This window comes from Nomascus leucogenys, chromosome 6 (assembly GCF_006542625.1).
Source record: "Nomascus leucogenys isolate Asia chromosome 6, Asia_NLE_v1, whole genome shotgun sequence".
Lineage (NCBI taxonomy): Eukaryota > Metazoa > Chordata > Mammalia > Primates > Hylobatidae > Nomascus > Nomascus leucogenys.
This window is the reverse complement of record NC_044386.1, coordinates 51,735,797-51,763,214: the sequence shown is the minus strand read 5'-3', so window position 1 is coordinate 51,763,214 and position 27,418 is coordinate 51,735,797. Positions and strand designations below refer to the sequence as shown.

The 27,418-nt window shown below is 36.1% G+C and overlaps 1 protein-coding gene across 4 annotated transcripts in view; it reads left to right on the top strand.

Annotated features, from left to right (window-relative positions):
* DTWD1 (DTW domain containing 1) overlaps positions 1-25,586 on the top strand; it is a 35,323-nt gene extending 9,737 nt beyond the window's left edge. For 2 of the 4 annotated variants that reach the window (XM_030814107.1, XM_030814108.1), the window contains exons 3-6: positions 1,474-1,617; positions 3,844-4,102; positions 12,674-12,780; positions 23,232-25,586. In XM_030814107.1, the coding sequence (XP_030669967.1) occupies positions 1,474-1,617; positions 3,844-4,102; positions 12,674-12,780; positions 23,232-23,381 (660 nt within the window). In that variant the 3' untranslated portion in view covers positions 23,382-25,586. Of the gene's footprint in view, positions 1-1,473; positions 1,618-3,843; positions 4,103-12,673; positions 14,457-23,231 lie in introns of those variants that run through there. The other 2 variants (XM_012507146.2, XM_003266902.2) reach the window with 2 other exon arrangements.
* Positions 25,587-27,418: the final 1,832 nt, after the last annotated feature.

Here is a 27,418-nt window from a genome sequence, read left to right as displayed (position 1 = left end):
ACAAATAATGAAACTTTAAGGGAAATACTTAGACAACAGGGGTCCCCAATCCCCAGACCACAGACCAGTACTGGTCATAAGGAAACAGGCCGCACACCAAGAGGTGAGCAGCTGGAGAGCAAGCGAAGCTTCCATCTATTTACAGCCGCTCCCCATCACTCACATTACCACCTGAGCTCTGCCTCCTGTCAGATCAGCGGCAGCATTAGATTCTCATAGGAGCATGAACCCTGTTGTGAACTGTGCATACAAGGGACCTAGATTGCATGCTCCTTATGAGAATCTAATGCCTGAAAATCTGTCACTGTCTCCCATGTCCTAGATGGGACCATCAAGTTGCAGGAAAACAAGCTCAGGGCTCCCGCCGATTTTACATAATGGTGAGTTGTATAATTATTTCATTATATATTATAATGTAATAATAATAGAAATAAAGTGCACAATAAGTGTAATGCACTTGAATCATCCCCAAACCCTCTCCCCCAACCCTGGTCTGTGGAAAAATTGTCTTCCACTAAACCAGTCCTTCTTGGTGCCAGAAAGATTGGGGACTATTTAGGCAAGATGATTTTGAAGAGAGTTTATGATATAAAGATTACACCTCTTAGATCTATTGTTACTATTTTTTTAATTAATAATTATTTAATTTGTGCTGTTGAAAATGTGATGCTGAAAATCATGATGTTTCCTGCAAAGGATAACAGTTTTGACTTGAAAGTATGTCCAAGGAACAGAATTTCAACTTGAATTTTAGATCTGAAGCTTTTTGCCTAAACTTACATTTCCTTTTAAAATAGCGTAAGAGGCCGGGTGTGGTGGCTCACTCGTAATCTCAGCACTTTGGGAGGCTGAGGCAGGCAGATAGCTTGAGATCAGGAGTTCAAGACCAACCTGGCCAACATGGTGAAAACCCATCTCTACTAAAAAAATACAACAATTAGCTGGGCATGGTGGCAGGTGCCTGTAATGCCAGCTACTTGGGAGGCTGAGGCAGAATTGCCTAACCCAGGAGACGGAGGTTGCAGTGAGCCGAGATCACACCACTGCACTCCAGCCTGGGTGGCAGAGTGAGAGTCTATCTCAAGATAAATAAAAATAAAATAAAATGACATAAAATAGGCAAACCTAAAGTTTATAGGATTTATAAAAATGTCCTTGGCACACATGGTGAAATGCAAAGAATTGGAGTTAATATAACTTAAATGAAAATGACATTGGAGCTTTTCTTTAAGATTCTCTGTTAAATGAGTTGAAAATAGTTGTCCTAATACATGAATAACAATGCCAAGGAAGAAATTTGGGTTGGTTTTGTAACGATCACCATTCTTAATATTCTGGTATATCTTTTAAACCATATGTGTATTTATAGGAATTTATTGTGAGCTTCCTATTTAGCTTTAAAGACCTTTTTATTAACATAAAAATTAGAATGTTTATATTTGTTTTTTTATTTGTCCTTTTTTTTACCTTTAGCTTCCGTTGAAGATTGACATCATTAAACATCCAAATGAAACAGATGGCAAAAGTACTGCTATACATGCAAAACTCTTAGCACCTGAATTTGTAAACATTTACACGTATCCTTGTATTCCAGAATATGAAGAAAAGGACCATGAAGTAGGCAACTTAGTTTTTATAACTCTTCACATTGGATATAAAAATGAATTTTAACCTCCATTGCCTTTCTGAACTTACTCAAACATAATTTAATATTTTTCTTAATAAAGTATTATGCTCAGGTAGTGTTAGACAATATACAGTTTATTTCATTGATATCTTCAAAGATCAGATGATTCTAGACTGCTATGCGTTTTTGAGTCTTTCTGCATTTTATAGCTCTTCTGCCTTATTTCTTCAGGTTTTTACTCCTTGCCAATACTATTGTGCCTGCTTTTACTTTTTCTCCTCTCCTTCTCCTGTTTGTGCTACATATAGATGATCTAATTTGATGCAAACTGGGAAACCAGATTACAAATATTCGTTGGAATTTCTTTCTTCTAAAAGAAGAAAGACTGAGTTAGGATATTCAGGAATCCTCCTAAATTAAGAGCTTTAGTGCATAGGCTTTATAACATTTCTTTTGGCTGCTCAGAGGCCTTCGTTGCTCATTTTTAGATTCTTAATTGGTTTTCACCCAGTTGCAGTTGTCACATTGGTGAGATATTATGGGTCTTCTTGCTGAAAAGTAATTTTACAATGTGTCTCAAAAAATTAGGCCTTGGGTACTGAAAGAAGCGTGTAAAAGCCTTTTGGTCTCTGGAGGCCATTTGTTGGTGTGGCTAATATAGAAACAAAATTAAAAATTAGTGCATTCATTTGTTCCAGGAAGAACTTGGTAAATTTTTACTTTCCTATTTATATCTATATCTATATCTATATATATGTATTATTTTGGTTGAGTTTATATAAAAAATTATGTTTGTAAATAATATTTGAGTTTTGGATCTAGGAAAATATTTCCTTCTCTGGTCAGCTAGACTCCGTTTATGTTGATTAAATAGAATGTAGTGCTATGTTCTGTAAGGAGATGTGATATGCTTATAATTTAAGAAAATTCAGAAGCCCTGGACTTTGCTAACTGGATATATGGGGAAATATATTTCATGTATTATGAATATTTAAAAACTTTTACAACTTTGAAATGTATAAAATTCAAGGTTTTTGCTTTTTAAGAGTCTTGCTCTGTTGCCCAGGTTGGAATGCAGTGGCATGATCACAGCTTGCTGCAGCCTTAAATTTCTGGGCCCAAGCAATCCCCATACCTCAGGCTCCTGAGTAGCTGAGGCCATGGGTGTGCGCCACTACTCCCAGCTAATATTTTTATTTTTTGTAGAGACAGGTCTCACTATGTTGCCCAGGCTGGTCTGAAACTCCTAGGGCTCAAGTGATCCTCTCACCTTGGCCTCCCAAAGTGCTGGGATTACAGGCATCAGCCACTGTGCCCTGCCAAGATTTTTTGTTTTGTAATTTTATTTTATTGTGATTTTGTTTTTATCTTTTTATTTTAAAAATTTGTGTGCTCATTGAAGAAAATTTGGGAAATAGAGAAACATATGGGGATAAAATTCCCTTGATTCTCCAACATTTATTCATTTAACAAATATTTACTTGGTGCCTGCTTTGTGCCAGGAGCTGTTCAGACATTGGAAGCTCTAACAACATAAATCTCAGTAAAAATGTGCGGAAAGAAAAATGGTATCATATTTATGTAATTTTTCCTGGAAGGTTAGATTTTTTCATTTTAATTTTTCACTGTAATAAATATACTTAGATATTGTAAGTGTGTTTAGGATTATTTTATGACATTCCCATAATGAGATCGTTGAACCAAAGGGTATGAATATTTTAAGACTCTTGATTTAAATTGTCAAATTGCTTCCATGAAGTTATGCTATTTAATCCTGCCCTCAAACCACCATTTCCTCACCAGCATTCACTATATCATTTGCTTTATCTTTGGCTTATGATATAGATGAAAATGGCATTTAATCATTGAACAGTTTTCAGTGGTTCTTTTACGAAGTATAATGTACTTTGCTTTTTATCTTATGAAAAATTATATAATTTAGTCTTTTTATTTCAAGTATGATTAACTTGGCATCTATCAGTCAGTGAATAACTTATTTTGAAATAGTAGTTATAATTAGTATATTATGATTATAAATTAGTAGGGGAGAGCCAAAAACTTTACCATACATATTAAAGAACCATATACAATAGAACCAACCTAGTGCTTGTTTCTCAGATATTCAACATGTCTTTCTTAAAATTTTAAGTCAATCAAAATTTATACATTTTGAAGATCATAGTAGCACACTGCTAACCCAATTTTCTTTGTTTTAGGTTGCACTTGTTTTTCCTGGACCTCAGTCTATCTCAATAAAAGATATTTCTTTTCATCTGCAAAAAAGGATTCAAAATAATGTTAGAGGCAAAAATGATGACCCTGACAAGCCATCTTTTAAACGCAAAAGAACTGAAGAACAAGAGTTCTGTGATTTGAATGACAGCAAGTGCAAAGGCACAACACTGAAAAAAATTATATTTATAGATAGCACCTGGAACCAAACAAACAAAATATTCACTGATGAGCGACTTCAAGGTAAAAAAAAAAAAATGTTTTTTTGGACTGCTCCTCCCTCAGACTTATTTTGAAAAAAACTTCAAACTTACAGATAATTTGAAAGAAGAGTTGCATTGAATACCTATATATTTTGCCATATTTACTTTATTTCTCTATTTCTTTTTATTATATATGTGAGTGTGTATTTATATATTATATATATTTTTGGTTGATCAATTGAAAGTAAGTTTCAGGCTTTATAACACTTCACCCTTAAATATTAAATGTACATTTTCCTTTTTTTTTTTTTGAGACAGTCCCACTCTGTTGCCCAGGCTGGAGTACAATGGTGCAGTCTTGGCTCACTGCAACCTCCTCCTCCTGGGTTCAAGTGATCCTCCCACCTCAGCCTCCCAGGTAGCTGGGATTACAGGTGCCCACCACCACACCTGCCTAAATTTTGTATTTTTAGTAGAGACGGGATTCGCCATGTTGGCCAGGCTGGTCTCAAACTCCTGACCTCAGGTGATCCTCCTGCCTTGGCCTCCCAAAGTGCTGGGATTATAGGCATGAGCTACCACGTCCGACCTAAGTGTACATTTTCTAAGAATATTCTCCTGTATTAATAAAGAATGACATCTCTTTTATAAACACCCTAATGGTGAACACATTTACTAAGATAGATCTTCTCTTTTGTTTTTTGTTTTTTGCCTTACAGGTTTTTTGTTGTTGTTGTTGTTTGTTTGTTTTTGAGGGGGAGTCTTGCTCTGTTGCCCAGGCTGGCAGTGGTGCAGTCTCGGCTCACTGCAACCTCTGCCTCCTGGGGTCAGGCGATTCTCCTGCATCAGCCTTGCTAGTAGCTGGGATTACAGGCACACACCACCACGCCTGGCTAATTTTTTTGTATTTTCATAGAGACGGGTTTCACCATGTTGGCCAGGCTGGTCTCAAACTCCTGACCTCAGGTGATCTGCCTGCCCTGGCCTCCCAAAGTGCTGGGATTATAGTCGTGAGCCACCGTGCCCAGCCTTCCTTACAGTTTTTAAAAATAACTTTTTTGAGGAAGAATTAACATATAATAAACTACATATGTTTCAAGAGTATTAAAGTTTTCTCGTATGTGTACAGCTGTGAGACCATCACTACAAGTTAGAAAATGAACCTGTCCATCCCCTGCCAAAGTTTCTGCCTGACCTTTTATGATCTTTCTCATCCACCTTTCCCCACAGCACACTTCCACACTCTCCAACCCCATCTCTAATCAATGATCTATATCTAATCACTATAGATTAGATGCATTTTCTGGAATATTATATAAATTGAATCATATAATATGTACTCTTTTCCTTTTTTTGGTTTGGCTTTCTCACACAAAATAAATAACTTGACACTCATTTTTGTTGTAGCATGTATCAATAGGTCATACATTTATTGCCAAGTAGTATTTCGTTGTATGGATATGCTACAATTAGTGTTATCTATTTATCTGTTGATGGACATTTACACTGGTTGTTTCCCATTTTTTACTATTTCAAATAAAGTTGCTATGACACTTGTGTAAAAAAAAAAAAAGATGTCCTCCTGTATAATAAATACAGTACCATTATCACTCCTAAGAAAATTAATGAAAATTACATAATATCATCTAATATACTGTCCATATTCAAATTTCCCTAATTGACCCAAAAATACCTTTTGTAGCTTTCCCCCATATAGCATTTAAACTCGTCACAGTTTATTTGGTTATTATGTATCTTTAGTCTGTTTTAATCTAGAGTAGTCCTGTTTTTGTTTTTCATGACTTAGACTTTTGTGAAGAGGACAGGTCAATTGTCTGAATGTTTCGTTGTGATTAGTTTCAGTCTAAATATGTTGGCTAGGATACTTAAACAGGTAAGGATAAATCCAGGGTTGTCTATGTCTAGTTTATCGTTTGAGTATAATTATTAATAACATGTAATTTCACTCTCAGAAATGAACCTTTTAGCTGATAAATTGTATGGTTAACCAATTCATAGGTGAATTCATACTTTATTGTTGCATCAAATTAGGATGCACATAATGCAAATTGTTCTAATATTTGTGATAACTTTCATTACTTGATTAAAGTGGTGATTGCCCAATCTCTCCATTATAAAGGTTTATTTTTTCTCTTTGTAAGTAGTAATAATCTATGGGGTGATGTTTTCAGACTATGAACTGTTTCCCAAAAACTTTTCACCAGTGATTTTAGTATTCATTGATGATTCCTGCATAAATTGAATAATTACATTGAGAATTGAAAAATGGTGAAATTTTAATTACATGATTTCTTCCTACATTAGTTAGCCAGTATTCTTATGTAAAGAAGAGCTTTTCCTTTTTCCCCTGTTCTTTATTTCTTTCTCTTTCCACCCCTTTTTGAGATCACTATGATCTTATGGATTTTCTTTTTAATTCAATATGCTATAATTTATTATGCTATAATTTATTATATGCTATAATAATTTATTATAGCATATTGATGCTAATCTTTTTGATAATAATCTTTTTGATGCTCTAGTTCTCTCAAATTTTGCCAGTGGAAACCCTTCCAAGTACTTCATGGCATGGCCTCATTTGTCTTTTTGGTACAACAGGCAAGTTCACTTGTACTTTTTTTCTGCCTCAGACCCGGAATCAATTGTTTTTCTAAGAAGCTATAGTTTCTTTTAATAGGAAATGGTATTAGAAACTAAGATCTGGTAAATTCATTACTTTTGGGATGTCATTGCTTCAATGGATAGAGCCAGGAAAAATACATAGTTATGTATCATGAGTTCACACAGATAGTTCCAATTCATATTTAACATTATAAGGATTTTTATTTCTTTTAGAGTGAAAAACTTGGTTCCTAGTAATAGTGATTTAAAACAGTTACTTTACTTGTCCATGTATGATTAGAAGGCTAGAAAGCTATTCAGTTGATATTAGGCAGTTGCTAAAACAGTTTGTTTCAAACTGGGAGAGCTTCTCTCAGGCTAGTGTTAAAAATGTGCATTATCTACAAAAGAACATTTTGACACTTTTTGGAGTCTGATTGATGTTCATTAATTCCAAGCTGAAGTGAGTGACAACACTAGATTTAACTAGCTTAATTTATATAGTTTATGCATCTGAGATCTTCCTACACATTAGTAAAGTTGCTTTGAAAGTCTAATTGTGTGCGCTTTGTGTCTTATGTGTGTGGGAGAGAGTGAAGGGCAGGTACTACGGAGCATAACATCTTTAAGAAATTTTGTTGCCGATATTTGATGGAAAGACAAACGCCTAAGCCCTAAGGCTGTGCTCTTTGAAAGAGAGAAAGGGAACACTGCCTGCCACATTCCTGTGGGTGTTTACAGCAGGTTACTTGCGAGTTTGAAGATTTTTCTGAGCCATTTTTCTTTATAGTTACCTTATATGGTAATTGAAAAGATCAAATGAAAAAACATAAGTAAAAGCCCTTGACAAAACTATAAAAGGAATTATTGTGGTATTATTCAAAATCTCTTTTCAGAGTGTCCGAATTTGGCTTGCCTAAAATCAGATTTGTACAAAAGATTTTTGTTATTCCTTCCCAATTCACATGGAAAGTATCATATATTTCAGTTCTGTGCTAGATCAAAAATTTTTAAAGGGGCTTCTTAATCTCTTTAAAATCATAAAAGGAACAGATTTCTAGAGGCAAGTTTTCTGCATGACCTACTTCAACCCCTGTCCTTTGTGGCTTCTCATTGCACCACAGGAAACAATTAGGGCTCTATACATATCTATAACCTCTGTATATGTGAAATACTAATTTCTGAATAAACCAAGTTACTTCCATAAGAAACAATCCATGGTTTTTATAAAGTATTGGCTTTAGGTTTTAAAACTTTTTGTCATTTCATGGGATTAATCTGAACAAACTGAGTCTATACCTCAATTAAACCCTCAGGTGTATTGGAAATTATGTTTCCATTATCTTACTATGAATGCTGAGGTTAAGAATCCTCTTAACAATGTACAACCTTATAGTTTTGCCAAATTTTTACAGAAAAATAGCTCTGTGTGTTCTACCAATGTCAAAATAAAATACTTGAAGGTAGAGTGCCTAATTTAATCATAAAAGGTAAACCTAAACCTACAGGTGAAGAATGATACAACATTCTTAAAGACTTATCATGGGAAGCCTTGGCAGAATGTAGGGGGAGACATTGTTTCTTTTTGTTGGGTGGGAGTGCAAATTATATTTAAATGGCATTATACTGTAATTTGTTATAAAAATTAGCCAGCTCTTTCCCTTCAGTTTGACTGTATTGATACAACTTTTAAAGTGATAACTTTGTTCACATTATAGGCGTTGCCTAAACTACACTCCCTGTCAGTGAGTGCTGTGTCCTGTACTACCTTATTCAATCCTCACATCAAATATATGAGGTAAAGGATGTCACCCTCACTTTGCAATTGAAGAAACTGAGGCAGCACTTTTGGAAGGAAAAGCCATTTGTAATTATCTACTTTAAGTTTCTACTGCTAAAATATTTTACTAGTTTTAAGCCAGGTGTAGTGGCTCATTCCTATAATCCCAGCACTTTGGGAGATGAAGGTGGGAGTATCACCTGAACACACGAGTTCTAGACTAGCCTAGGCAACATAGCAAGGCCTACATCTCAACAAAAAATAAAGTAATTAGAAAGGTGTGGTAGTATGCACCTGTAGTCTTAGGTACTTGGGAGACTGAGGCAGGAGGATTGCTTAAGCCCAGGAGTTCAAGGATGCGGTGAGATATGATCATGCCACTGAACTCCAGCCTGGACAACAGAGCAAAATCTCACCTCAAGAAAAAATGTTTATGATTTTTACTATAATTTTATTATAAAGTTACTGATTGTTAGAAATACTAGTGTATAAAAAATATTTTGCATTCAAGAAACTGAAATATTTAATGTTGTCTAGAATGCATACATAGAATGGTAAAAGAGACTGGAGAAATTCAAATTATGAATGTCTTATTTTATTCAGCACGACTGGGCATTTGTGCTTTTATCCATAGTGCTGTAGCATCATTAAAAAATTTTTAAGCTTGTCATTGACATGATTAGATTGTATTTTAAGTCTAATGGAAAGAATTGGGCTGGGACATGACTTCAAGCTCCAATTCCTTCACTAAATAAGCAAAGAGGTTTTGTTTGTTTGTTTTTAACTGTTTTATATTTTTGAATAAATTGTGATACTTATGAAATAATATACACACACACACTTGCACACATATATATGTAACATTAAGTTATAAAGCATAATGATATAATGAACAATTAAGAACTCAAGCACCAGTATTTCTAACTTCCATTTAGCTGTGTTTTCCCTTGTGCCATTCCCCTTCTTCCCCTGACAGTTATTTTCCTGAATTATGCTTTTTTAGATTATAGTGTTATATATATGTTTTCATAAACTATATATAATTTAGTTTTGCTTTATTTTGACCTGTGTGTTGTTTTCTTGAGGCTTTCTTTCTAAAGTCACATTTTGTTTCTAGCGTTTATCTATATTGTCATATCACTGTAGCTATAGTTTATTCTGTTTCACTGCTGAATAATATCTGTGAATATACTACAGTTAATCTGGTTTCCTGCTAATGAAACACTTTGGTTATTTCTAGTTTTTCCTATTACAAATAATGCTACTACACACATTCTTGTGCAAGTACAAGCTCCTCTAGGAAACATCCCTAGGAGCCACATTGCTGAGTTGTTGAGTATGAGAATATTCACCTTTACAGGATAATGGCAAATTGTTTTTCAAAGTGGACATACAAAGGAATATTTCCATCATTAATGTATAAGCGCTCCATTGATCCATAATCTCTCCTACCTTGGTATTATCAAATGTCTGATTTTTGCCAATTTAGTATTTTAAAATGGTGTCTCATTGTCATCTTCATTTACTTTTCTCTAATTACTAATAGGATTGATAATTACATTGTTTGTTTATTTGGCCATATACATGTTCTATTCTGTGAAATATCTATGCCCATTTTTCTAGTGTTTTATCTTAATTGATTTGTAGAAATTCTTTGTATATTCTAGAATATAGATAATGTTGCAGAATATCTTCTTGCAGTTTGTGGTTCATCTTTTTAATTTCTTTTCTTTTGAGGAAAAAAATTTTTTAGTGTGGAATTTATCACTATGTTTGTGTCTTGTTTGAATCCTTCTCTTCTGCAAGGTACTATATGGCTAATGATTTGCCTGAGATTTTTTTGTATTTTCTGTGTAAGTAATGCCAATTGCATTTCTTTCCAGTTCTTATCCATCTAATTAATTTATTGTTCTTTATTACTATGTTAAATAAGACCTCTAATGCAATATTTAATTGAAGCCCAATTCTTTAATTGTAGGGGTCATCCTTCTCATGTTTTAATCTGATAATCTATATCTTTTAAATAGTAAGTTTAGTTTATTTACAATTGCTGTGAGTATTGAAATAATTGGATCTACTTCCTACCATCTTAATTTTTATTTCTATTTGTCCTTTTTTATAATTTTTGTTTCTTTTTTTGATTGAGGTTTTTTCTTATTCTATTTTTATTCCTATTTCAGTTATTTTAGAGAATTGCCCATATCACTTAAAAAGTTCAAAGCCAAACAATGTTTAACTCTCCTTTTTTACATTGTATGGACTTCATATGCTGAAGCTTCTTCATTCAGCCTCCTCCTGGTTCACATTGTTATTGTTAATATCATTATTTTTTTCTGTCCTTTATTGTCAGTCTACAAATTAGATATTATTATTGTTTTTGTTTTATATGGGCAACATTTATCTGGATTTGTATAGATGTTTACCATTTTCTTTACTCAGTGTTTTATCAAATACATCCTTTAGGAATTCCTTTAATTTGGTCTCTTGTTGGCATATGTTCAGTTTTCATTTGTCTATTAAATGTGTGTCACTTTTTTCTTGGTAGGTTGTTCTGCTGTGTTCACAATTTTAGGTTGCCAATTCTGTTTTTTTTTGTTGTTGTTTGTTTGTTAGTTTGTTTGATGCTTGGAAGATATTATTCTGGTGTCTTCAATATTCTGTCTTTGGTCATTCTAATTACCTTTTCTTTGTATATGATCTGTCCCTTCTCCATGGCTTCTTTTAAAATCTTCTCTTTATCTTTGGTGTTTTTGAGTTACATAAATAAGTAATAGAACTAGGCACTGATTTGTTTGTATTTATCCTGCTTGAGACACATGATGTTTCATGTATCTGTGGCTTTTTATAGTTTAAAACAATTTCTGGAAAAGTCATAGGCATTATCTCTTTAACCACTCCCTCTCTTCCATTCTCTTTGTTCTCTCTTCCTGGAACTCCTGTTAGTCATTTGATCCTCCATATCTCTGAATATTTTTGTATTTCTTTTATTATTTATTTCTTGTCTCTGCTACATTTTACATTGAGTAAAAGTGGGATGTGACAGTGGGAAATCATTAGTGACTTAGAAATTCCAGTTGGTCATTGGGCCAGTTTTGATGCTACCTTCTCTCTTTTATTTCACACTTTAAAATAAAATTTGCAAAAACAAAAAAATAAATACAGTATGAGTCCAGTTACTGGACCAAGGAGCTAAAAGCATTCTGGGTTTGTATGATGACAGCTGAGTTATAACAAATGAGAGTACTGTTCTGTGACTGCATTAATTATTCCCTCTTTAAATGTACAAGAGCAAGGCATTCTACCTGACTGTGTTATTGAGCTCTGCAGCATACATGTGATGGAGCTAAAACAAACAAGCAAACAAAAGAAACCACAGCTTTAGGATACTCTGTTCATGAATATAGCCTGAAAGTGATAATCAAGAAGTAAACTTTGACCAGTATTAAGGAACATTAAGCTGCCTATCTCTCAGTGAATTTCAGAATGATATTTTAAAAGTTAGTTTAGACTGGGCACTGTAGCTCATGCCTATAATCCCAGCACTTTGAGAGGCCAAGGCAGGAGGGTCACTTGAGCCCAGGATTTTGAGACCAGCCTGGGTAACATAGCAAGACGCTATCTCTAAAAAAAAATAAAAGTAAAAAATCTTAGCTGGATATGGTGGTGTGCGCATGTAGTCCCAGCTATTTGGGAGACTGAGATGGGAGGATCACTGAGTCCAGAGTTTGAGGTAACTGTGAGCTGTAATCACACTGCTGCAGTCTAGCCTGGGTGACAGAGCGAGACCTCATCTCTCAACAAACAAAAAAGTCAGTTTGTCAAGGAAATGAAACCCTTCTGAAAATTGGTGAATGTAGTCCTGTCAGAGATTCAGATTTTTGAAGATGCTGATACGTAGAAGATTGGAAGACATGAATATCTTAAATGTTAACTACTTTTAATTCATTGGTCTAAGGCTCAGTGTTAACTGTCGTGTATAAGATTTTATTATTTGTTTTATGTTGCTTCTGTATATACCTTGAGGTGTTTAAGAAAATACCTTGTTTCAAACTGGGATTGAAGGAAGTTATCTGCGGTCTTTAAAAAAAAATTCTTAGAATAATTAAGAGAAATCATTATTATTGTACCAAGCCTGTGGTTAAGAAGAAATATTTATATTTTTTCTTTCTTTCTTTCTTTCTTTTTTTTTTTTTTTTTTTTTTTTGACAGGGTTGTTACAAGTTGAGTTGAAAACAAGAAAAACTTGCTTTTGGCGCCATCAAAAAGGAAAGCCAGATACTTTCCTTTCTACAATTGAAGCCATTTACTACTTTCTGGTAGACTACCATACTGATATATTAAAAGAGAAATACAGAGGGCAATATGACAATCTTTTATTTTTCTATTCTTTTATGTACCAGTTGATAAAGAATGCCAAATGCTCTGGAGATAAGGAAACAGGAAAACTTACACATTAGTTTTTAACAAGCCACTTATGTCTTTTTATTTTGCTAACATTAATAAACTTATATTTGTGCTTTGTTTTTTCTTAAGAAATAATCATATATAATGCCTGTAAGACCATTTGAAAAAATTCCAGTTTCGTATATATCACTTCGTATTTCTTAAAAGGAAGGAAATTGTATCTAGGGGAATTTTTCAGAGATACTGTTGATTGAAAAACTTGTTTCAGAAGTTATTTGCTCAGTGAAACCTCAGTTTCATTGCTACATTTTAATATAGTCTGTTATGTCTCTGTGATTAGATATAACATATTCAATTAGATGTAATTAGCTATTTATTTCAACATCTTTATGTCTTTTCACCTGTACTCATGACCACCTTTAGAAGTAAATGGGGTTACAATCTGCTGGCTGAAAAATAGGTCATAAGTGATTTTTCTTGAGGTTAGTAGCAAACATAGGCAGAACTAGAATTAGAGTTCCGGTATCTAGGACTGTTTCTTTAAGTCCTAAGTTTGTTAAAAGCAGAGACTCTGGAGCTAGACTACCTGAATCTAAATCTCAGCCTTTCTCCTTATCAGCCATGTGATTTTCTTCCATTTGTACAAAGCAGGCAATACTGAGCAACTACCTTATAGGAATAACTGAGTTAATATCTAAGGGGCTTTCAGCAGTACCTGAAATATAGTAAGTGTTATATATATGTTTACTCTTTTTATTTTATTTGGAATTGTGAACTAATAATACTTGAAGCCTAGCTGCTAGTGGCCATCTCTGCTGCCAGGTGAAAAAAGCCTGACTTAGAATGAAGTCAGCAAAGGAAAGCAGAGTGGAGAGAAAAAGACTGAGTCCTGATGACATCATTTATTTACCTAGACCTAGTTGCTTGTGAATAGAGCCCTACTGTGCTGAATAGCTTCTGTCTGCTCTTTTCTATTCTGCTCCCTCCTCTGTGAGGTAGGTTCCTTTGCTCTCTTGCTTTTGGTTGGGTTCAACAAATGGGAAGCACCAGTGGGAGATTAGAAGTTGAGAGGAAAATGAAATGGTGTTATTTATTTCCCTGGCTCCTTTCCTGCCATGTCATCATCAGTTGGCTGTGTTCCTCTACTAAATATTACCTTATCAGGAATCCTATCCCTTGTGTTCCCAAGCCGTTATCCCAGTTACCTCACTAGGTTTAGTTCCTGCTCCCTCCCTTTACCCCTTTTCACTTAGGGCTGGTAACAGCTTACAGTTATTACTAGCCCCAGGATAGTTCACTACCACTTGTTGCTTTACCTAAACCCTGCTCATACATTTGTAAATACTGTAGTTGTTTTATTACACTCTTCTCAAATATCCCCATTTGAAATAGCCTTCTATTTCTTTTGGGGACTCTGATAAATTCACCTGTTTGGGTGAAATAATAGCACATTTCCTGAAGTATATACAGTGGGACACATGATGTTTTATGCGGGAAAGAGTTCTTGGTGAAATTAGTTTGCTGTACATTACGTTGTTTCCCTCCCAGGGATTCAGAAGGCAAAACATTTTAAAGGTTCTGAAAAGTCCTGAAATAAACATTTTAACTTTATTTAAGCTGATATATCTTAAACTTACTTGAATATGTAGCACTTATTAACATCCCATGGAAATAGGACATTTGGAGTATTGTAATTAAGAGCAATTCCTATTAATATACATGGGGCAACTGAGAATTAAAGAGGTAAGTAAATTATTGATAGATCATACACCTAGTTAGTAGCAGAGCCTGTTCTAGAATCTGGAACTTCTGATTTGGTTTGGTTCAGTAAGGTCACCATTATATTATGCTATTCATAAAAAGGAATGTGGATTATATAAGGCTTGAACATTATTAGTCTTACAGTCTTAGCCAAATAAACTAACTGGCTTGCTTATTTTAGCAGTTATTCTACAAGAATGGAATTAAAATAGATTTTTTTTTAATGTTTAGAACTTGGCCCTGGGAATAGAGGAAGGCTTGAATTGATTTAAGCAGGGCCAAAGTTGGATTTCTCTAGGCTAAATTTGGACTTCCCTGAGCCAAAATCTATTGCATTTAACTGGCTTTACAAACCAACTAAACATAACAGTTCAGAGGGAAAAGAAAAAAAAAGCAAGAGATAGAGAACAATTCTATCACTCATTTGCCTCCATCTCTCAGCTGGTATAAGAAAGATGACCCATGTACTTCATAAGAGCCTAATTTACAGCTAAGTCCAGATAAAATCTCAGGTTCTTTTCAAAAGAGGTTAGTAATACCTGTTAGAACAATGAATTGACTATACTTGTCTTGGTTTCTTTTCTTTTTTTTTTTTTTTTGATGTGATAGATGTAACAGTGGCCCTAATTCTTTATTCTTGCCTGTATTCATGGTCATTTTTCAGGTTCCTTTGAAGTACTCCCCCCACTGTGATTCTGGGTCATCTGCATTCAGAGATTTAGTGCATTTTTACTTACACTTGTGCTTCTGCTGTTGACATAAGAATATGCATGGCTGAGTTAGCCTGCTGGAGCATGAGACTCCATGGAACAGAGCCAGGTTGCCCTGGTCACCCTCACTGAATCTTGTCTAGATTGGCTGATGGCCAACCAAACCCAAGATATATCGATGATTCCAGCCAAGATCAGCAGAGTCATCTAACTGACACCTACCTGATTCCAAATATGTGAGCAAGGAATGTCTATTATGCCACCAATGTTTTATAGCTATTTATTGTGGCTATAGATATCTCATCTTCGGATGCATTATCAGATCATCTTCTTCAAGTACCTTAGAAGATTCTCAGTCTCATGTTTCTCAAGCTCTTGACCACTTGCTTTGCCTTAGCTACCACCTCATATAGTAACAGATTACCAGCAGGTTTGTATGATTCCTCTGCTTGAGATCAATTAGCCATATGTTCAGAATCCCTGGCCTATAACAACACTTCTGGGCTTTAAAAACCCCATGCCACAATGACTGTTAAAAAGGCTAGGTGATGTAGTCTGGTAGGTTTGTGAAGTTAACTGTCTGAAAAACTTGGATCAATGGACTAGAAGAAGCTGCTGGGTAAATTGCTCTTCTTCTGATGGACTGTATAGAGACACTGTTTTTCATCTTGCCTGTCCAGAAGTGTACTCTGTGGCCAAGCAAGTGTACTTACCACATGATTGGCAGTGTCTCTTCATGGCTTTTCATGAAACAGCAGCAAGTGCTACACTGTAATTTATCAGTTTGCATTTGCCTCCCATTATTGCCAGCCTCACTTCCTTTCTTCCTCGCTCTTACCAGCCTGGATTGTACCTTTAATAAAGTAATGGATATATTTCCTTTAGGGTCTCTTTTTCTAGGGAAGTCAGGTGTTTTAGTCTGGATTTAGTTAGAAAAGCAGCATTGTTACAAGTATTACATGAATAAAGAAGTTTAATAAATAAATTAAGGTTTACCCCAATGTGAGAATTACTGGGGTAATAAAGGTCTGGAAGGCCGAAGCAGGAGAGATTTAGAGAAGCAATGACTAACTAGGTCAGCTGGAGATTCTCAAAGTACTCATGACTTCATTTGTAGAAACGTATATCTTAAGCATATCAAGCGTCTCATTCCTCTAATCTTTCTAGGAGCCCTTTGGTTCATCCTGAAGGTCCCCCTAAATCCCTTCAGAAGTCTCAAAAAGGAGTAAATGGCCACACCTTTTATTTGTTCTTTTCTTTGAGGCCATGTTAATGGCAATCCCTTGATTTGGTCTTTGTACTAGGCTGTTTTTAATGATCACATTTTATTTGATGAGAAACAATTTTATTTTCCAGTTCTGCATATCCTAGGTTATGTATTTCATTTCAGTTCCATTTCCATACCCATTGCCTTAATTTTGAGCTTGTCTGTTTCTTACATTTCATTTTGAAAGAATAAGCTGACTGTTATTAAGTACAATAGATAAGGTACCTAAGAGCCTCGAAATATCACCAAATGCCATGAATGCATTAGGTATATTTTTTTGTCTTCCATGTTACTGGAAGCATTAATTATAGCAACTTTCTATCTCCAAATACTGACAATTAAAAGACCCTAGTGAAAACTTTAGCCAAACACTGACCCTACGTTGAAGGCCACCAGCCAAAAATCACCACCCATACATAAGAGCCAAACATCACTAGACACTTGGTGAAATCCTTCAAATAAAAAAGGGGAAAAGGAGGGGAGAAAATCCAAAGGAAATAGACAAACGGAGAATAATGGCAACAAAAAGAAACTCTTCAAAATAAGAGTATTGTATTCACAAAACAAGAATAGGAGAGTGTGAAAAAGAACAAGCAATAAAAAGATCTCAGAAATTTAAAAAGTGATTGCTGAAATAAAAATTAAATATGAGTTGAAGATAAAATATAGCATAAGAATAGAAAATTCTGAATTCCAAATACCTAAGGCCAATCTTAGTTACGTTACATTATATTTAATTAAAAACCTTAAGGGGAAAGGCAATAGAGCTTGTAACAGCTATTACCCTTGGTTGTAAAGGAGAAGGTTGGAGATTATTTGTATACCAACTACTTACGTTTACAAAAAATAATGAGCATTAAGTAGATGGAATCAAAGTCTATTCATACACGGTATATTAAGCTTTATATACACTGCATATCATTATCATGAAATTGAGTTTCTAGCTGGATTGCAGAGATGAGCCAAAGCGCTTCTCCCCAAATTATTATTTATTTTTGAGACAGACTCACTCTTGTCTCCCAGGCTGGAGTGCAGTGCTGCGATCTCAGCTTACTACAACCTCCACCTCCCAAGTTCAAGCAATTCTCATGCCTCAGCCCCCCGAGTAGCTGGGATCACAGGCATGTGCCACCACACCCAGCTAATTTTTGTATTTTTAGTAGAGGTGGGGTTTTGCCATGTTTGGCCAGCCTCATCTCAGACTCCTGACCTCAAGTGATCCTGCCTTGGCTTCCCAAAGTGCTGGGATTAACAGGCCTGAGCCACAATGCCCAGCCTGAATTATTTTTAATTATGACATTTTTTGTATTCCCTTGAGGCACTGACAACTATAGTCTTATTTTATATGTTATAGTGAATCATATTTATCTAATTATATATTACAGAATATTTTGTTTGATGGAGAAAATTCACTGACCTGTGCTGTAATGTTTATACCAGCACTTAGCTGATTAATTTACTATGACCTCACTCTTTATTCAGCAATTCTGCCACTATTACTAGCTAATCCAACAACGAGGCCTTATTTTGGCTTTCTTTCGAAAGGTCATTTCTGACCCCAGCTTGAAATTTGTTTATTTTCACTTGAAGAGATCTCTCAGAAAGTCAAAGAAAATAGGAGGAAAAAAACTTAAGATTAAGGGCCAATCTAAGAGGTCCTTCATTTGAATAATAGGAGTAACAGAATGGGAAAGGCGTGGAAAAAAATTTGTGATTTCTGAAATTGAGGACATTAAGTCATTAGAGTAAAAAAAAGATGTACATTAAGGCTTATCGTCAAGGAATTTCAGAACACTGGATAGAAAATACTAAAAGATTTCGAACAGAAGAAATAGGTTGTATATCGACCAATAATCAGGATATTAAAGGACTTCTTAAAAACAGCATTGGAAACTAGAAGACATGGGGTGATGCCTTTAGAACTTTAAGTGAAAATAGTTTTCTATTTGGATTCTATTTTTAGTCATATAATCAATCAAGTATGAATATAGTATAAAGGCATACAAGGTCTCAAAGGTATTACCTCCCATATATTCTTGAGATAAAGATGCTTAGGAGAATACTGAAGATGTTTTCCAGTAAAATGGAGAAGGAAACCAAAAACCAAAAAAGAGAGCATTAAGAAGTCAGCAGGCCAGGCGCGGTGGCTCATGCCTGTAATCCCAGCACTTTGGGAGGCCAAGGCAGGTGGATCACCTGAGGTCAGGAGTTTGAGACCAGCCTGGCTAACATGGCGAAACTCTGTCTCTACTAAAAATACAAAAATTAGCCAGGTGTGATGGCATGTGCCTGTAATCCCAGCTACTCGGGAGACTGAAGCAGGAGAATCACTTAGAACCTAGGAGACAGAAGTTGTAGTGAGCCACGATGGTGCCATTGCACTCCAGCCTGGGCAACAGAGCGAGACTCTGTCTCAAAAAATAAATAAATAAATAAAAAGTCAGCAAAGGGAAGTTTTAGGGTTTCAGGATTCATTCATTCATCCATTCTAAAAAATTTTGAGTGCATACTATGTGTCAAATTATTGTCTAGGTGATGGCTATAGCATGCCAAGGTAGTAAGTGCAAAGAAGAAAATAAAGCAGAGTAAGGAACTGATAGTGACTGGTGCAGGAAAGGGGTGCCAGTTTAAATAGCATGGTCAGATGGAAAAGCCTGTGATAAGGTAAAATTGAGCAGAGACCTAAATGAAAGGAGAGAGAGTGAGCCATGCAAATAATTAAGTGAATAATGTTTTAATTACAGGGAACAATATGTGTGTGTGTGTGTATATATATATATATATATACACACACAAAGGTACTAAGGCAGCAGTATACTTAGCATGTTTGAGGAATAACAAAGACACTAGTTTGGAACAGTATGTGGGAGGGAAAAAATGATAGAAGATGAGATCATACGGAGTAATAGTGGTGTGGAGCCATGGTAAGATGTTAAGGTTTTACTCTGAGTGATGAGATAGGAAGCCATCAGAGAATTTAAGCAAATGAGTGACAAGATTTGACTTATATTTTTAAAGGATTATTTGGCTTCTTTATGAAAAATAGACTGCAAGAAAGTAAGAAATAAAATAGGAAGGTCAATTAGAATGCTATTTCAGTAGTCCATTTGAGAGATGATATTTGCCTGGACAGGGGTTGTGATCATGGGCGAGTGGTACAGAATGACAAGATCCTGCATGTATTTTTAAGGTAGAGTCAGTATTTGAAGATAGGTTAGACATTGTGGTAGATATGAAAATGTGCTGCCTATATCCCCCTTCTAGGAAGGACTTGCTAATTAGCTGCAGGGAGTGTGGAGAACAGAAATCCACCAGTATCAGCACTTCATCTGCAACAGCTATAGAAAAAGCTTCACCTGAGGTTACCCTCATCTTAGATCTCAGGGCAGCCCTCAGTGGAGATGTAAGGCCTTGCTACTTCAGCCTCATTTATTACACTGTCAGGCAAAACCTTCCCCAGAGCTCCCTCTATTACAACTTAATTTCTTCTGCCCAATCCTGCTTCCGCCCCTTCCCCTGACAGGTGACACTTTCTAATAAACATCTTACACCCCAAACTCCATCTCAGCATTCGTCTTTAGAGGACTCAACCTGTGGTAATTGTTAGCAGGGGTGATCTAAGCTGCCAATGAGAATCCCATCACATGTGGCACATGGAACAAAAGCCCATGGCTCAAGGTGGTAACTTTTATTAGTAGTAAAATGAGAAGATTTACCCATGGAAGAGAACGTACCAGCGAGTGCAGTATATCAGGTATTTGAGACTCATGAAGGAAATAGTAAATTTAAGAATAACAGAATTGAATGGCCAAGTGCCACTAATGCTCTGTAGAAAGAGGGCTTCTTTGGTTGCATACAAATCTCATCTAGAATTTAATAGTCCAAGTAGCCAAACTGGTATTTGTCCTTAAGAATAAATACTGGAAGATCAAGCACAGAAAGTCTAGAATAGAGGCATGTGAATGGACATACTTGTGTCAAGTATGTACATGAACTGTGAAGGTCTGTATTACGTGCAGTGCTCACCAGAGAGCATTCAGTACTGAAGAGTCACTAAACAATAAAGCAAACTAAACACATTGCCTAGTTGACATCATCCATCCTGCTTCAATTATTCGCCACCTAGTGCTAGCACAGTGGGCACATGAATGGAGTGTCCACTGTGGAAAGGATGAAGACTAAGCATAGGTTCAGTAGCTTGAGTTTCAACTTACCAAGGCTGCCTTAGCTGCTGCTGCTGTTGAATGTCCAACCTACAAGCAACAGAGACAATACTGCACACCTGATATAATACCATTCTTCAAGATCAAGTTGGTTACATTGGGCCCCTTCCATCCTGGAAGGACCAGCATTTCCTTGTCATAGAAATAGACACAATTTCCAGATAGGAGTTTGCTTTTCCTGTTTGCAGAGCCTCAGTCAGTATCACTATTTGAGTTTACTTAGTATTGTATTGACCAGCATGCGATCTCACATTATATCATATCAGATCGGGAAACCTATTTTATGGAAAAGCAAGTGCAGGAGTGGACCTATATCCGCAGGATACACTAATAATATCACTTTTTTCACCACTTGGAATCTGTCAGCTTGATAGAACATTGGAACAACCTGCTGAAGGTACAGCTGAAGACCAGTTCATAGGCAAGTTCCACAAGGATAGGATGCCATACTCCAAGATACAGAGTATATATTGGATCAATTATCCTTATATAGCATGTGCCGCAATATGAAGAATAGATGGGTCTTGGAACCCATTTATTCCTAGGGGTAGATGCAAAGAGAGTGGAAGAAGAGGTGCCTCCCCTCTGTGCATCACTTTTAATGACCCATATGGTACTTTGCACCTCTTCATAACTCTGAACTCTGCAGTGAGGGGTCTTGGTCCCGCAAGGGGACACACTTTTGCTGGGAGATATATAAAAAATCTCACTGAAAAACATAAGCTGCAGCAACTACTTGGATACTTTGGGTTCCTTGTGTCCAGGGAGCAGCAGCCAATAAAAGGAGTCAAGATCAGTTGACCCTAATCAAGAGGAGATTGGAATCCTGGTTACACAAACTGGGCGGAAGTAATAAATGTGGTGCCCAAGTGATAAACCTACCAAATTGAGACTGTAATGTGTAGGTGTGGCAACCCATCCTCAAAAGGGCATGATGGCCTGGAACTCAGGCCTCTCAAGGAATGTGGGTCTGAGTTATACCAGATAAACCACCAGGAGCAGCAGAGGTGGTAGCAGAGGCTGAGGGAAATCTAGAATTGATAGTGGAGGTTGAGGGGATGTGACAACTATTGATGGCATTCCTGAGCCTGACTAAAGTAGCAGGCACTGTAGTTGGGTCTGTTTACTTCCATCTTCTATTGCATTCCCAAGCCCCACTGCAGCAGCAAGCACTGTAATTTGTCCCACTAATCTCCATCTTTTAAATTTCTGAGGGGTCAAGAAAAGAGGTTTCTTGATTCCTTTAGGAACTGCTCCCTAAACATACAGGGAGACGTAGATCTATGTGGAGCAAAGGGTGGATTGTAATAAGCAAAGAGTTACACTGCCTGATTCACTTTCAAGAAAGGACTGACCTCCCAGTTGCAAGGAATGAGGTCAGCAGCCTCCAACTGTCAGCTCCTTCAGAGTCTGCTTCAACTGCAGAAGGACACTGTGCTTGAGTTCATACCCTTCCCATGTCTGGTGACTGAAGTCCAGCTGAATGTGGCTGCCAAAGTTACCTTAATGCACATGGGAAGCAAAAAATCAAAGAGTTTAAACAGAATTTTGAGAAATCCCAAATCAGTTTTTTTTCAGCTCATGACATTTTGGAGTAGTTCATTATTCAGCAATAGATAACAGAAATTGGTATCAGGAGTGGGGTGTTACCATAACAAAAGGTTAAACCTTACATGATAAAAAGGACTTTGCCTCTGTCATTAAGTTAAGCACTTTGAAATGTAGAGATTATCCTGAATTATCTAGGTAGGCTCAATATAAGCATGAGTCCTTAAAAATGGAAGACGGATACATGAGAGGATGTCAGAATGATGGGAAATGAGAAGGACTCAACCTGCTATTGATGGCTTTACAGGTGAGTGATAGGAACCACAAGCCCCAAGTAGCCTCTGGAAGCTGGAAAAAGCAAAGAAACAGATTCTTTCCAGAGTGTCCAGAAAGGAATGCAGTTCAGCTAACATCTTGATTTTAAATCAGTGAGATTTTTGTGTTGGACTTCTACATAACTATATAAGAATAAATTGTGTTGCTTAAGCACACTATAATACATGTGGCAAGAAGCTGCCAGCTAAGCCTTGAAGAATAGTGAACAAACTCTTACTGGAGGATGGGAAGGCAGTAAATAAATTATTGAATTATTGAAAGAAATGGAGTATTGAGTTATGCATTGACAGAATGCTTGGCAATAATTTTGCTTGTCTTAATGTGGCACAGAAAATGAAACTTCATAGCTTGTAGATGTCTTAAGGAGATTTCCAGGTGAATGTTGAAAGTACTGATTATGGCTGCTTCTCATAATGTACAGAAAGACATTTACTGAGTGAACTAAAGAAGAAACTGTTCAGTTTGAAAGCAGAATTTAGAGGAAATTTTCCAACCTAGTACTTGTCATTTTTTTATAGAAAAGGAAAAATACATGGAAGATGGAGCCAAAATCCCAGAGGGAGGAGCCACGAAGCAAGGAGAGCAATGGATTAGGAAACCACTACCAGAGGGATGAACTGAACCACAATCAAGGAATAGCCTCTTTCTTTGGTGTAGGGGGACCCTGAAAACAATTTTAGTTTTATGCTTCCTGTTTCCTTGTCCCTTTTTTTGAATGATAGTCTCTGTGTGGTATTCCATCCTAGAAAACCTTAACTGGGACAAGCTACTCTCAAGCATCTTCACTTGAAAAACAGCAACTGAGGAAGTTTATTATATCTGGACATGGTTTAGACAATAAGGTTCTGAACTTAAACTTATGCCATAATGGAATGAGACTCTTAGGGTACAGAGTAAGTATATTTTTGCATGTTAGTGAGACAAGAACTGTGGCCAGGGGGCAGACTGTGATAGTTTTCGAAGATGTCCCTCAAACAATTCCTTCCCTTCCTTGGACTCCTCTCTTCAGAGGGTAGAGTCCATTTCCTTTTCCTTTTAATCTGGATTGGCCTTCTAACTCACTTTGACCAATAGAATGTGGTAAAAGTAAGGTCTGGCAGTTTTCACATTCACTCTCCTGAACCTTCATATTAGAATTCCAGGATATCCTTCTAGAGATATCCGTATCTCTAGGGACATGGTAAGTCCCTAGAGACACCACATGAAAAGGCCACCTAGGGAAGAACTGAGATGCCTCAGTCAATAGCACTGCCTTAGTCAGTTTGGGCTACTATAACAGAAATATCATAGATTGAGTGACTTTTTTTTCTTTAAAAAAATGAGAGTGTGGAACCTGAAAATACAGTGTAGTAAGAGTGGAGAGAAAGGCCACCTAAGGAAGAACTGAGACGTCCCAGTCAATAGCACTGCCTTAGTCAGTTGGAGCTACTGTAACACAAAATATCATAGATTGAGGGACTTAAACAACAGAAATTTATATCTTACATTTCTGGAGACGGAAAATATGGAAATCCAAGATCAGGGTGTCAGCATGGTTGGGTGTTTAGTGGGCGCTCCCTTCCTGGTTTGCAGACAGCCATCTTCCTGCTATATCCTCACATAATGGAGAGAGAGAGCACTCTGGTATTTTTGTCCCCTTATAAGGGCACCAATCTCATCATGGAGGGTCTTCAACCTCATGGCTTCTTGGAACCAAATTACTTCCCAAAGTCCTCACCTCCAAATCTAGCATATTGAGGTTTAGGGCTTCAACATATGAATTTCAGTGCACAGAAAGCACCAAGGCCCCAGACAAGTTAAAGAGATCTTGAACCTTCTAACTCAGTTTAGCCACTGTCTGCATGCAACCACATAAGTGACCCCAGGTAACACCATTTGGAGCTGAAGAACCACCAGCCAGTACACAGAAATGAGAAATTTTTAAATGGTTGATTTAGGTAATTAAGTTTTGGGTTGGTTTATTACAAAGCAATTGATAACTGATACAACAGTCTTTTTGTTTGTAGAAGAGGAGGTAAGAAAAAAAGACTTATGAAGAAAAGACTTATGTAGAAAATCAGGGGCCTACGTACCTCTACTTTTTTTCATACTGCTGTGTTTCTTTTAGTCCATGCTGGTGGTATCTTCATCAATGCAATTTTCTTTAAAACTCTGTGAGCCTTTATATCAGATCAGTCCACCCCATTAGAACAAAAGCAACTTCTATAAATATTGAGACATTTGCTTTCTACCTTTGGCTAAGAATCGGGGTGCTATAGATAATTCCCATAAGATTATCTAACCTACTGGGCTGATGTGGTATAGCTTGAAGTCATTCTAAAGTCTTCACAAAGGATCTTACAGCCTTCGATTTTATTATCACTCTGGGACCGTGTTTTACTGTTGGCACGTTCGGCTTTTCTCATCTTTTCCCTGAGATCATTTATGATATGGAAAATACTTTGCTGGCTGAAGTTGGGAATAGAAAACAGTAGAGAATACTTCAACAGTATTTTAGATATGCACTAAGTTTATAGGAAGATATGCCGTCTACATATTTTACCTTCCTCTCTAGGCCTATCATAAAAATCTTTGAAAAATTAATACTACATTTTAGTATGAATATAAGTTAAACTTAGACGTGATATCTATTTTGTAGTTAAATGTGTTATAAACATTTATTTAGTGAAATACAGTACGATTATACCAAGCATCAATGAATATTTAATGAGCAGCTGTTAATTTCTGAAGCAGAAAGAAAGATGAATAAAAGTTCTGGTTTTACTTTTAAAAGTGAAGGCTGTTAGCTCAAGAAATACTTTATGTTTGTCCTATGTGAAAGTGTTGATTGCACCTGGTTCTTTGCTGTAAATTAAATAAAAATTCAAACAATTTTAAAAGACTATTTCTTTAACCTTGAACACTAAGACCTTAATGTTTATAATTTTATTATCAATGTCAACTTTTAAAAACAAATATACATATTTGGCAATGCTGCAAATAGAATCTAAATTATTGAATCAATTTTTCTAATTGTTGATGATTATTATTTATATTTTAATTGATCATATATTTTGAAATTTTATAACCACCCTGATTCTGAAAAATAGTTTGTTGCCTTCAAGGATTCTTAGGTCCAAGTAAAATGGATTCTAAAACCAAAATTAAAGGAAATCTATATTGATTATATTCTCAGAGATTACCTAATATTCTTATCATTTATTATAGAGGATTTTTTCACAGTCACAGTGATATATATTCCTGTCTCTTTTTGTATTATTAAATATTTGCTATTGTAACATTTTTTCCCTTCCAGTTTCTCAAGCAAATATTTCACAAATATTTTAGGCAACTCTAGAGAAATTTTTAATACTTCAATGCACAATATATTCTGATTTTCATGCACTTTGTCCAGAGGGAAGGGAAGAAGGAAAGAAAGAAAGGAAGAAGGGAAGAAAAAAAGAAGGGAGGGAGGAAGGAAGGGAGGGAAATGGAAGGGAAGGAGAAGGCAAGAAGGGAAGGAAGCAGGGAGGGAGATAAAAGGGAATGAAAGAAGGGAGGGAGGGAGTGAGAAATGGAGGAAGGGAGGAAAGAATGGATGAAGGAAGGGAGGGAAAGGAGGGAGGGAAGGAGAGAGGAAGCAAATACCCTGGCTGAACCAAGTGGCCTAATGTTTTGTAATCTTAGGGAAAATAATTTCTTTTTTTTCTTCCAAGACACATTTCCCTGAAAACATGTTGTTTGTATTTAAAAAATAGAAGTCTTTGTTATTTTTGGAAACTATTTTTGAAAGTTAAAAATGTTTTACAAATTTAAGCTTGGACACCTCAGTTTATTTGAACAATGGGAATTAAGAAGCTATTCCAAAAGTAAATTAAGATAAAATCAATGCACAGAGATATTTAAAGCTGGAAGATGGCATCTTCAGAAATCTAGGCTATCCTGCTGGAGAGAAGGACCATGTGGCAAGTCCCTGGAGACACTACAAGGAAAGAAAGGCCACATAGGAAAGAGAAGGAATAATTGAAGTACTCCAGTCATTAACACCAAGGAAAGAAGGGAAATAACTGAAGTACCCCAGTCAACACCAAGGCCCTGGCCAGGTAAGAGAAGCCTTCGTGAACTTGCTCGTTCAGCTTAGCCAAAAGGTGAACTCAGCCATAAGAGCAACCCCAGCCAGCACCACTTGAAGCAGCTATTGAAAATAGTTAATCTGAATAACACATAAGCACCATATCAAGAAACCAGGTAGTTGACTGATTTTTTTTATTATCTAGTCATTAATTCTATTATATGCTGTCAGTTCGTTGCATATGGCCTTTATTATATTGAGGTTCACTTCTTCTATACCTCAATTTGTTGAGAGCTTTGTTATGAAAGGATGTTGAATTTTGTCAAATGCATTTTCTATATCTGTTGAGATGATCATGTTTTTTGTCTTTCATTTTGCTAATGTGGTGTATCACATTTACAGATTTGCATTTGTTGAATGATCCTTGTATCCCTGGGATAAATCCCACTTGGTCATGATGAATGACCCTTTTAGTTGAATTTGGTTTGCTAGTATTTCGTTGAGGATTTTTACATCTGTGTTCATCAGGGATATCAGCCTGTAGTTTCTTTTTTCTTGTAGTGCTCTTGTCTGGCTTTGGAAGTATTCACTGTTCTTCAAATTTTTGAGGAGTTTGAGAAGGACTGGTATTAGTTCTTCTTTTAATATTTGGTA